The sequence below is a fragment of the Talpa occidentalis genome, unplaced genomic scaffold (assembly GCF_014898055.3).
Source record: "Talpa occidentalis isolate TD23 unplaced genomic scaffold, MPIMG_talOcc4v2.1 talOcc4.8, whole genome shotgun sequence".
Classification (NCBI taxonomy): Eukaryota; Metazoa; Chordata; class Mammalia; order Eulipotyphla; family Talpidae; genus Talpa; species Talpa occidentalis.
Window position 1 is genome coordinate 20,365,438 of NW_023605194.1, and position 11,379 is coordinate 20,376,816.

The 11,379-nt window shown below is 60.6% G+C and overlaps 1 protein-coding gene across 1 annotated transcript; it reads right to left on the reverse strand.

Moving 5' to 3' along the window:
- Positions 1–7,668: 7,668 nt before the first annotated feature.
- Positions 7,669–11,037, reverse strand: TLX1 (T cell leukemia homeobox 1). Its single transcript, XM_037497059.2, has 2 exons — positions 9,997–11,037; positions 7,669–7,874 (listed from the first exon to the last, which is right to left on the reverse strand). Exons 1-2 carry the CDS (start codon positions 10,565–10,567, stop codon positions 7,669–7,671), a joined length of 777 nt encoding a protein of 258 aa, XP_037352956.2. The 5' UTR covers positions 10,568–11,037.
- Positions 11,038–11,379: the final 342 nt, after the last annotated feature.

An 11,379-nucleotide genomic window follows, 5' to 3' on the forward strand; every position in this document is an offset into this window, starting at 1 on the left:
GCAAGAGCAGCTCCCACCAAAACCTCCCCTTAGGGGGCACAGGGCAGCCGGGCCTTGGCAGCCCCAAGCTCTTCACCAGCTGCGAGCGCAGACGTGGAGCCGATCTCCGTGGGCTTCGCGGAGGTAGCGGCGCCTGCAGCACCTTCTGGGCCTTGCTAGGGTCCTCGGCCGGAGTCCAGGGCGACCCGCCACCCCCCCGTCCAGCCTTGGCTGCATGGGTGCCGTCGCCGGAGCCGTCAGGCTGGAAGTGTAAGCGCCGGCCTCGGAAACCCCCAGCCCAGGGCCGAGCAGCCGCGGAGTTAGACCCTCCTCCCGCCCGGCCCCGGGGGGAGGGGAGAGGGAAGAGGAGGAGCGCCCTGGGCCGGGCGGCCGCGGGGTGAGGGCTCCGTAGGATCTGGACGGGGTAGGCCACGGGAGGCTGCAGAGCCATCAAGCGCCAGCCCGGAGACGCGCCTGCGTGTGCGCGAGCGCCGCACCCCCACCTGTAGCTCTCCTCGGTGCAGTGCTCACCCCAGTCCTTGAGTATTTGGAAAAGACGTGCGACGTTTTGCACAGCAATGCAGACTGGGAGGGAGGGAGTTTGTAATCACCCTCAACACAACATACGCACCACATCGCTCTCTCCGCTCACACCTCTCCACCCCACAATTCGTGGTGCACACCCCATCTTCCGAGCCTGTTCTGAGCTCCTTGGAAAATCCTGACTGGCTCCTGCCCGCTCCGTTGCGCAGCCTGTTTCTATGGGACTCCCTGGGGTTAGGAGTCCAGGCGCGGGTGCAGGTAAGCGGCGCCAGGGACCTCTTGCCTGGGCAGACGCGCGCCAGCCGATTCGAGCCATGCGGGCAAAGGCGCTGGCAGTTCCTGTTCGCTGCCCAGGCAGCGCCCTGGCCATGGAGCGCTAACCCGAGCCTGCTGGGGAGCGCCTAGGAGGAGTTGCTTGGGAGGATTCAGATGCAAGCTGGCGGGGCTGCTGCGACTGAAAAGTGGGTGAATGTGGGTGAGGGGGAGCAAAGCTTGAGGGAGGGGCTTTCTCCCGCATCTGCTCTGAGCGGTCCTGCCAGCCCAGGCACACAAGAAGCTGGGCGGCTGAGTCCCAGCTTCCACAGCTCGGCGCAGCCCAGAGGGAGCTCCCTGCTTGGTTATCTCGAACACCTGGAACCTGACTGGCCCCCATTCAAGTCACTCACACCACAATCAGGGCGCCCACCTGAATCCTGCTTCTCGGGCAAACCCCACACTTGCCCCAGCAGTGGGGGTGTCACAGGCAGTGTTCAAATCTGCCCACACAGCCCCCAAGCACAGATCCGCCACACAAAGATGCCATTATAGTTAACAGGTTGAGCCAGATTCAGGTGCGCTGCCTTCCTGCACCACGCAGGGCCCTCTGACCCCAGCCCCGACTGGGTTTCTGCCCCACACTCCAGCTCCCTGCCGGCCACCACCCACTCACACACCCAAGCTGGTCTGTGCCAGGTGTGAGCCCCATTCTGGGCTCTCTCTCAGAGGGGATTTGGTCAGTGTGGTCCGCTCGCTTAGGCTGAGGAAGAAAGCAGACCTTTCTGTCCAGACAGGTTTGTTAATTCCTCTTCTCTTCCCACACCTCTACACACAATTATCCGGATAATTTGTTCCTTTTTCTATTTTTGAACAGACACCCACCACTTCTGGCAGGAGACCTGGAGCCGAGCTTTCTGCTGCAGGTAGTTGATCCTCTCTGTGACCCTGAGGCCCCCTCCAGGCTCCACTGGGACTGAGTGGGTCTGGTCGCTCCAGGATCTGGCCACCATCCCAGCCTTTCTGGGTTGCTACCGCCCTCGGCCGGTGGACACGGGATTCGCCAAGAATCCGTCCCAACGAATTCTGAATTCCGGGTGGAGAGAGGGAAGCCTCTCGAGTTCCCTCAGTGCTGCCAAGGGTCTCAGGGCCCCAGGGAGTCTGGCACCCCTTGGAGATCTTGCTCCAGGGGCTGGGAGAGCTCGGGGAGAGATCGCCACTACCCAACGCGACAGCAGGCGTGGTAGCCAGGTCCAGTGTGGGTAGAGGGTAGTAAAGCTGGCTGGCCGCTGGCAGTGCGTCTCCAGAGCCCAACGGTAGGGATCTGCCACTTGCACAGAAGTTCCCAACAAGTTGGATAGGCTCAGAGAGCAGGGGTACTGAGTGGGAAATTTCCCAAGTGGTTATGAGTTCGTGAGCTCTAGGCTGTTTGTGAAGATTGGCAGGTAAGGGGTAATTTTTTGAGGGGGAGTGTGTTGTGCATAATTTTAATTTCCTTAGTCTTCCAAGAGGGTGTGAAGAGGTGGAAGAGGAGCCTCAACTTTAGAGCCCTCTGGGAGGTTGTGTTTGGGCAGGCAGCCTCTCCCTACTCCTGCCTCAGCTCGATTGTCTGTGGCCAAGAAATACCCAGGAACCTCCAGGCACAGCAGCCTATGGTGGGGTGGGGGTGGGGGTCCAGAAATTAGGAGGCAAGAAGAAGGCCCCAGTCTCCCCCCTGCAATCATGAGTCAGAAGCCCTAAAGGTAGTCTTCAAAGGGCAAATGGAGGGAGACCAAAGGGAACCAAGAAGGTACAAGCTGGGTCCCATAGTCCCCACCAGAGGAGGACAGTCAGGCCTGTCCAGGTAGAATGAAATTAATTCTGTGGCTCCTGGAAGGCCATTTCTGGACCTTGCTTGGCCAGGAACTAGGCACTACAGCCAGTGCAGGCAGGAAAGACAGCCAGAACCTTCTGCCCATGACCAACATACAGACAGTCAGGGTCTTTTTTGGTCATCCAATGGGCTTGGGAGTAGAGTAGGGTTACTGCAGAAGGCCTTCGGGCCCAGAAAAGATGGGCTCCGGGGGTGGGGTGATGAACAGGCCCACTTCCCACCTAGCCAGATTTCCCCCTGGGCCTCCTCGACTGGGAGATTGCTCTGCTCTTTGTCCCCAGATCAACTAGAAACTCCAGAATGGTGGCCTGGCTAGGGATGAAGGACAGAAGTATTGATGGTTTTGTTTCCTCCCCCCACCCCAACTGGGGTACACACACCTCTGCAGGCACAAGCAAGCTCCACACTTCACTCACTTTCATTTTCTAACCACAATGTCCTCTAACTGTCCCATCCCAAAGAAAGAACCACTCCACTCACCCAGAATGCAGAATGGCAAGTTCCTTGGAATCTCTGCTACCTAGCTTCTTCCAGAAAAGCAGACTCAAGCCAGTTTTATACATCTGAGATTGCACAAAATCATCTCAGGCCCCCTAAATCAGTGACTGGATGATATAGATATGTGGGCTCCGTGTGTGTGTGTGTGTGTGTGTGTGTGTGTGTGTGTGCGCTGTGGTCTGGGGATTCCCTGAAGATTTCTGGGAAGTTATGTATCTAGATCCTGCCTAGACCAGGCTAATGTTGGGGGGGGGTGCTTAGAACAACACAGAGGATCTTAGCCCAATTATTCACTCAGTGTACCCCATTTCCTGTAGTTTGTTGGGTAAGTGCCTAGAATCCAAGAACTCCTAGCAGTTGGTATTCCCACATGGATGGGTACACCGCACCTTAGACCCTCACTACCATGTACCTACCAGCAAACAATTCTGCCCACACATACCCACAGGTACAGTCACTCATAATGATCCTCACTCCCTACTCTAACTCTATTCACTCCTCCAATCATACACAGTCACATACATGCCATACAGTTAAAATACACATCTCACACATTATTACATTTCACACACAATTATATTCCTACAATTACAGGGTACACACAATCACAAACATGTACATGTTTAGCACCAAAAAATAGATTCACAAAGAAAAACTGATATGTACTCTCACAAACTTACCACACGGCTCATACACAATCACATATAAGGGTGGATGATCACACAATTACCCAGGGGAAAAAGTCACATTCACACATGCTTACACATACACCACTCCCTACTGGTCTGTGCACAGTGACAGTTTCGATTTGCAACGTAAGCAGAAACACACAATAATTACAAATCCAATAACACATTTAGATGCTATTACAAACATTCATTATCAGTAACATCCTGACTGCACACGCCATCACAAATATACAACATGCACACACAGCTCTCACACCCAAAGACATCCACACCCTCCTCAACACTGGCTGGCCCGGCTCTCCCTCTTTTCTCAAGTCTGCGTTCTCTCTACCTGTTCCTTTCCTTTTCTCTCTCCAGAGCCCACAGGTCCTGATCCCCAGATGTCCCTCCAGTTTAGACACCAGCAACTAACTGCCCTGACAGTGCCAGCTCACACCAAGCCCAGGAGCTGCAAGGTGCAGGCTCAGCAAGGAGCAGGCAGCCCTGACTCCGAATCTTGAGGATTTTATTTTTTTCCACATAAATTACACAAGCACTTTATAAAATGGTTACACAGAAAACACCTTATAAGTGCATAACTTAAATCCCCTTTATGAACAGGATCTGGAGAAATGGGCTGAATTTGTGTGAAAATCCCTCTGTGCATAGCTGGGTTCAGCTGGAAGGTGTGATAAGGGCCTGGCAAGGTCAGGTGACCCAGCTGTGTGTAGGATGGTGAGTCACAGTGTGGCCGTGGCCTTGTGTTTCTGAGAAGTGTCATGCTATTCAAAATGAGTCTGGGCCATCCCAAGTCTAAGCCTCATAGTGAGAGTCCAGAGTGAAAAGGGGAGGCCCTGCGTGTGCACGACCTTCTTCATAGGCCCCCTGTGTGTGCCTCTGAGATTACCCCAGGAGGGACAGTGAAATCACCTGTGTGGGCCAGTGGGTAGTCTTGTGTGATGAATGGGCTACAGGGAGGGGGTCTCCCCAGGGCACATTCAAATGACAGCCTGTACTATCCTCTTCTGACCCCAGAAACTCTCCCCACATCTCCCTGGCCTCTCTGGGTCCCTGGTTAAAAATCAGGAAAAAAATAAAATAGATGCAAATTGAGGAGACTGAACAGTTCCAGAGGGCTGGGAATCCCATAGGCGTTGGGAAGAGGTCGCCTGTCTCTGTCCCACGCTCTTTTCTTCCTTTCCACGAAGAGTGAGCAGTGTGGGCGCCAGCGCGCGCTGGTGCAGAGGGGCCGGGTCTCCCCCCAGGCAGGCAGTCTGAGGCGGGGAGGAGCTGGAGAGACTCTGGCTCTCTCCGACCCCCAGCCTGGGCCGCGGGGGGCTCACGGGCGAAGTAGCCAGGCTCACTCGCAGGCCGACGCCACCGACGTGACGCTGGTGATCTTGGTGGAGTCGTCAGACCACGGCTGCAAGTTCTGCAGGGCGAAGAGCGACGAGTTGTGCACGCAAAGCGGGTCGGCGGGCAGCGGCTGCGCCAGGCTCTTCTGAAAGGCCTCCTGCTGCAGCTGCAGGAGGATGCGGTTCGCCTGCTGCCTCTCGGCCTCACGCTCCTCCGCGGTCTGCCGCCTGCACGGGGACAAGCCGTTACCCACCTCGGCGCGCTCTGGCGAGGTCGTCTGAGCGAGCACTGCTCCCCTGCGCAGCCCCCAAATTCACGTGGACCCTTTTAACGCATTCCCTTATTTGGGGGGTCCAGACTCTGACGAAGACTGAAAGCCCCCAAAGTAGATGCAGCGGCAATAGCGTGGGAGAGCTGTGGGAAAGTTTGCTACACACAGTGCTCACACCCTACCAGCCTCAGAGGGCACAACCAGGGGCACAACCGGGGGCACGATGGCATCTGCCTTGCCTCAGTCTGAGAACCCGCGCGGCCCGGACCGAAGGGACCTCACCTCCCGAGCAGTCCAGGGCAGAGGCCAGGGTGGGTACAAGCCAGCTGCCCTCCCGAACGTCTCTGGCCTCCGCCGCCTGCGAACCTCTCCCCGGCCTCCGCGCCCCTGCGCTGCGCCCTGCCGGGCCTGGCCTCCCGCTGGACCAGGCGGTTTCCTCCGAGGCATTGGGGAGGCGATGACTCACTTACTCCATTTAATGCCGCCCCTCCACCCCGTCAACTGAGATCAAACGTCTGTCTCTAAGGTGGACAGACCTAATGGGAGTCCCCGGGGCCTCCAGAAGCAATTTGTAGGCGATCGATGAAGCCGCGCGAAGCCGGCGAGGGCCTCTCCCAGCGGCGGCCGCCAGCCTCCTTCCGCCGCCCCTCTGCCTCGTGGCTCTGCATCTTTCTGCCTCTCATCTGCCCCTGCTCCCTCACATTTCAAATTGCTTAAATGTTTCTCTCCCTTTAGGCTTTGTGTGTCTATCCCTCATTTTTTCTTACCCGGATCTACTTTTCTCAGAATAAAGGGGATTTGTTTGAAACGAAAACGGAAGTTTTAACGACCCATTGCTTCCCTTAAATATACAAAGGTGTACTTCAGGCTGCCTAGTTTTTTCCTTTTCTCCCTGGGGTGGGGTGTCTATCTCCCCCCGCCCTTGTGTTTCAGTTTCTCTTTGTCTGTTACTTTTTTTCTCTTTTCCTCCCCCACCCCTACAGGGGCTTGCCTGCTCGGCTCCGCAGCCCTAGGTTGAAGCCCTGGTGAGCCTTGGGGATACCGATGCCCTCCCCAACCCAGCAAGGCCCTGCTCCCTCTTTTAACAAGGTTTCCAGAGCTTTGAAACCAGTTCCTCACCTCCTCACCAGCGGCAGGAATGTAGGGAGGGGCTGGGTAGCAAACTCTTGGGGCACTGGCTTCCTTTGTGGCCAATATGCGGAATCCCGGGCAGATTCCTCGCCTTCATTCAGAAAAAGAGGAAACTCCGATTCCTTCCTCCGGCCCCAGGTCCACCCTGCCCGGCGCCGTGACTTCGCCCAGACTCTCTCCTGCTCCCCCCTGAGGCCTGAGCTAGCGAGGAACTCTTGGCGTGTGTGGAACCAAGTTTGTGGGCCAGATGTGCGGGAGGGTACGGTGTGTGCGTGTGTGCGTGTGTGTGCAGGAGTGTGGTCCCAGGAAGCCGCTCTGCGCGTGGAGGATAAGGTTGCCTAGGAGTGTGTGGGAATCATTATATACCTAAGGGCGAAGGGTTGAGGGGTGTGTGTGTGTGTGTGTGTTGGGGGAGATGATTGTGTAATAAGGATAGTTGTGGATTTGTGACTGGAGATGGGGAATGTCTCTCTCTCACGCACACACACACCCATCTGCTCCTAATTGATCCCCCTTTCACTGGGACCCGCGAAATCCCCGCTGCAGCCGGTGCGGATTGATTTTCCGCCTCCAGGGTGGGGAACTGGGGAGCAAAGGCCAGTGTCTGAGGAGGAAGGAGTCCACACGGCCCAGACCAGAGGTCTGGGGCCCAGGAGTCCTGCCGGGCGCCCTGCCGGGGGCGCAGGAACAAGCCTGCCTCCAGTCTCAGGGATAGAAGAGGCTTCTCGGTAAGTTCGAATTTGCGCAAACAAATCCCCCAGCTCAGGACTCACTGGTTCCCCACTGCAAGGACTGCATAGACTGCTCTACCTGGCTGTTTCTCTGTGCGGCAGGATACACCAACGGCGCCTACCCAGCACTGTGGGTGCCAGCCAGAAAGCTATGAAACCTCAAGTTGCACAGAGTCAGGGCTGTCCGGGCGCATCGCGATCATCGGCCACGGTTGCTTTCCACTTCCCGCGAGTTTCGCAGGAGCGGCCGGCTCCTCTGAACGGATCGCAAACTGGAGAGCCGAGGTAGCGTGCGCGCCCCAGGAGAGGCCCCGGCCGCCAGCGGCCCGAGCCTGCACTAACCGCGGCCGCGCCCGCCCCGCGCGCTCACCTCCACTTAGTCCGCCGGTTCTGGAACCAGGTTTTGACCTGCGCGTCGGTCATTTTGAGTGCCTTGGCCAGGGCGGCGCGCTCGGCCGAGGCCAGGTACTTCTGGCGGTGGAAGCGCTTCTCCAGCTCGCAGATCTGCAGGCGCGTGAAAGACGTGCGCGGCTTCTTCTTCTTGGGGGGCGTCCGGTTCTGATAGGGGTGACCTATACGGCGTGTTACAGTGAAGGGTGAGAGGGCCACTGGAGCGGGAGACAGACAGACGGCAGAGGCAAGCAGCAGAGCGTCAGGAGGCGTCCCAGGCCCGATGCCCCGCGAGTCTGCGAGCGCAGCGGCTAGACCCCAGGAGCAGGGCCGCGGTCCTGCCGGCAGCCCTCAGCGCCAAGCCCGCGGCGGAAAATGGCCCCCTCCTGCCCGCCAGGCCGACGCCGCGCCGCCACCGCTACTACCACAGAGGCCTCCCTAGCCCCAGGCTCCCACATGCCCAACCAGACACAGCCTTATGGCCTCCCAGGCCTCCTGAAGCGGCATGCTTGAGGGGAGCTTAGAGATCACAGCTCCTCCCCACCCCCTAAGTCCCAGGCCACCGGCCTCAAAAGAAGGGGACAGAGAGTAAGAGGCCATCTTGCTCAAGGCCCTCCCACCCCCCCGACTCTGGGTCCTGACCTCTAAGCCTCCATCACGCAGCAACATACACAGACGCGTCCCACATGAGTGGGGCAAAGTGTAGATTTATACGTCCCAACAAAGCAGGCTGATGTACACAAACAGAGGCACAGGTACAGAGGCAGGCACACACAGGACACAGGGCCACAAGTGGTGACACGAGGTGACAGCCATACATTCCCTCAGAATCTTCTTTAAGCCTGAAGCAGGATTGGGGGTGGGGACTCGTGGCCGGCTTAGATAGGCCCTACCTGAAGGAACTTTGATCACAGACCCAGGACCAGCCGGCTCCAGGCTGGGGGCTCCATCAGAGCCCTTCAAAACTGGCCTGGCCTGGGTGAGGTGTGAGTGAGTTGGGCACAGGCCTTGCCTTCCAGGCCTCAGACTTGGGTTGGGGCACAGGGGCCCCTTGAGTGCCTCCTTCCTGGAGGCCTTGGGAATGACCGGCCTCTGCCTCCTTCTCTCCCTGCCCCCTCAACTCATGCCACAGCCCCAGAGACGGGGCCAGCAAAACTGGAACGGGGGTAGGGGGCACTGTGGTGTCTTGGGGTCGCCTAGCTTGGGATCTGGCTAACCCCCTTCCTTGCTAGGCCCTGGAGCCCGAGCCCCATGAGAGTCCCACGCTCGGTCCGGCGCGGCCTGTGCCTCCCGCCTCTGTTCCCTGAACCCGGGCTGCGGGCTCAAGTTAAATTCGTGCCGGGTTTCCAGGGGGCCTGGGGCTGACCCGGCGGCGGGAAGACCGCAGCCTCAGGTCGGGGACACTCAGGGCACCGGGACGTGGGGCGGGGACGGACGGGGCCCCGCGCCCGAGTTAGAGCCGAGTTCCCCCGGCGGAAGCGGGAGCGGAGGGGCCGGGCGAGCGGAGCGAGGAGCGGAGCGGGCGGGCAGCGAGCGCGGCAGTCCGCCGCCGCCGAATGCGTAATTGTCCCAGGAGTTGTCCTCGGCCGCGGATCGATCGCTGGCGCGGCCCGTGCATTATTCACCCGGCGGGAACAGGGCTGGGCGGGGGCGCGGGGAGGACGCCGTTTGGGACAGAGCGAAAATGCAGAAGCCGCTTAGCCTCACGCGGCCGCCGACCCAGACGGAGCCCGCCGCCCGGAGGAAGGGCCCGCCGGCCCCGCTGCCTGCGCCGCGCTCGGGGTCCCTGCAGGGCCGGGCGGCGCGAGGGCCACGGGCGCTCCGCGCGCCGAGCGGGAAGGCAGTGGCGGCTGTGGCGGCGCGCGGCGTGTGCGGGGAGGGGAGGTGGGGACCTGACCTTTCCTGGCGTCTGACTCCAGGGCTCGCCCCCTCGGCCCGGCGGAAGAAACAGTTTGTGCACACCGCGCCCGGTTCCCCGCGATTCCCGAGCCTCCGAAGCCCAGCCGAAGAAGGCTGCCCCCAAACGACACCCCGCTCCCCTCCAGCTCACTGGGCCTGGGGAGAGGGGAGCGAGGAGCGAGCGAGGAGCGCCTCTCAGAACCGGAGTCCTGCGGAGGAGCCGGAGCGGGGCCCGGGCTGGGGCTGCTCGAGCATGGCGATTCCGGGAACGCGGAGAGGTGCGGGGCCGCTGACCTCGCGGGCCGCCTGGCGCGCAGAGGGGCTGCTTGCGGGAGCCGCAGGGCAGGGCAGGGGAGCGCAGAGCCCGGGCCGCGGCCAGCCGGGGCGCGCGCGGGCCGGACTCACCTGTGAACCTGTCCTTTGTGTATCTGCGGTTACTCTCCATCCAGGGGAAGGTGAGGCCGGTGAGGTTGTTGACGCCCGGCACGGCAGGCACAGAGGGCACCGTGGGCAAGCCGGTAGCCAGAGGCTGCGGGTGGGCCACCGCTCCTGCGAGCGGCCTGTGCGCCGGCACCCGGATCACCCCCGCGGCGCTCAGCGCCCCCCCGCCGCCGCCGGGACCCCCGCCGCCGCCGCCGGGACCCGGCCCGCCCGCCAAGGCCATGTTCACGTTGTAGGAGCCGGCCAGCGGGCCCATGCTGCAGGCTCCGCCGCCGCCCGCCGGGCCGCCCGGGCCGCCCGGGCCGCCGGTGCCATAGGCCCCTGCGCCCCCGGCCCCCGGCCCGGCCGCGGGGCCCGCGCCGCTGTAAGCATAGGCGCCTCCAACCAAACAGCCGAGGCCGTATTCTCCGTCCTGGAGGCGCGAGGCCGGCCCCATGCAGCCGCCCTGGTCCGGGCTGTTGAGGATCTGGTCGATTCCGAAGCTGATGGGCTCCGCGTGGCCCGGGTGGAGGTGGTGCGGCCCCAGGTGCTCCATGCTGGCCCCGGCCCCGCGGGGGGGGCCCGGGCGGCGGCGCGCTCTGTGCTTGGCTCGGGGGCAGCGCGCAGGGGCGCGGAGGCGGCTGCGGCTCCTGGCTGCGCCGAGACTTGGAGGCGAAGTGCGCAGAAGGGCTAAAGTAGGGGGGAGAAGAGGGGGCGCCGTATTCTTCTCTTCTCCGGCTGCTCCTTCCCTTCTCCGGCTGCTCGCTCGCTCGCTGTTGACTCTGGGACATCAATCACCGGGCGAAAAAGCCCGGTGCAAGCGAGCCTCGGCGTTCCGGCCGGGTCTCTCCATTGGCTGCGCGCTGAGAAGAGCGGGGTGAATGACAGCGCAGGGGAGGGGCAGCGAGGGGGAGAGGGAGGCCCGGAGCCCAGACAGATGCAGGAGCCAGAGACAGAGGGACGGAGGCCGAGGCTCAGAGTAGTTGTTCAGGAAGAGAAAGAGAGATGTAAAAGGAAAAAGGAAAAACAAAAACAAACAAACAAAAAAAAAAACAGGAGGCGGCTATTCCCAGAGAAGGACAGACGGACCCAAGGAGGGGGAGGTCAGAGCCCTCCTGCAGCCTGGCAGGAGCCGCCCCTCATTTTGAATTGGGCCAACAGAGTCCAGCCCTCCAGGCCTGCGGGGAAGGGGTGTCCTTGGCCTTTGGAGAATCTCCCCCAAGGGCTCTGCTGGGAAACACCTGTCCGTCAACCAGAGGATTTACTCCAAACTTCAAGTCTGGCTTGTTCGGAAGTAGAAGGCTGCCTACTCCCCAGGTATGGAGCCCAGGCCCCTGAGGCAGGAAGGTGAGTTCAGGCTTGTCCTTC

Bases quoted from the DNA above. Each gene is read 5' to 3' on its own strand.
- TLX1 (XM_037497059.2), bottom strand. From the start codon at position 10,567: ATGGAGCACCTGGGGCCGCACCACCTCCACCCGGGCCACGCGGAGCCC. The intron at 7,875-9,996 runs GTGAGTCCGGCC...CACGCCGTATAG, and splicing joins CACAAAGGACAGGTTCACAG to GTCACCCCTATCAGAACCGG.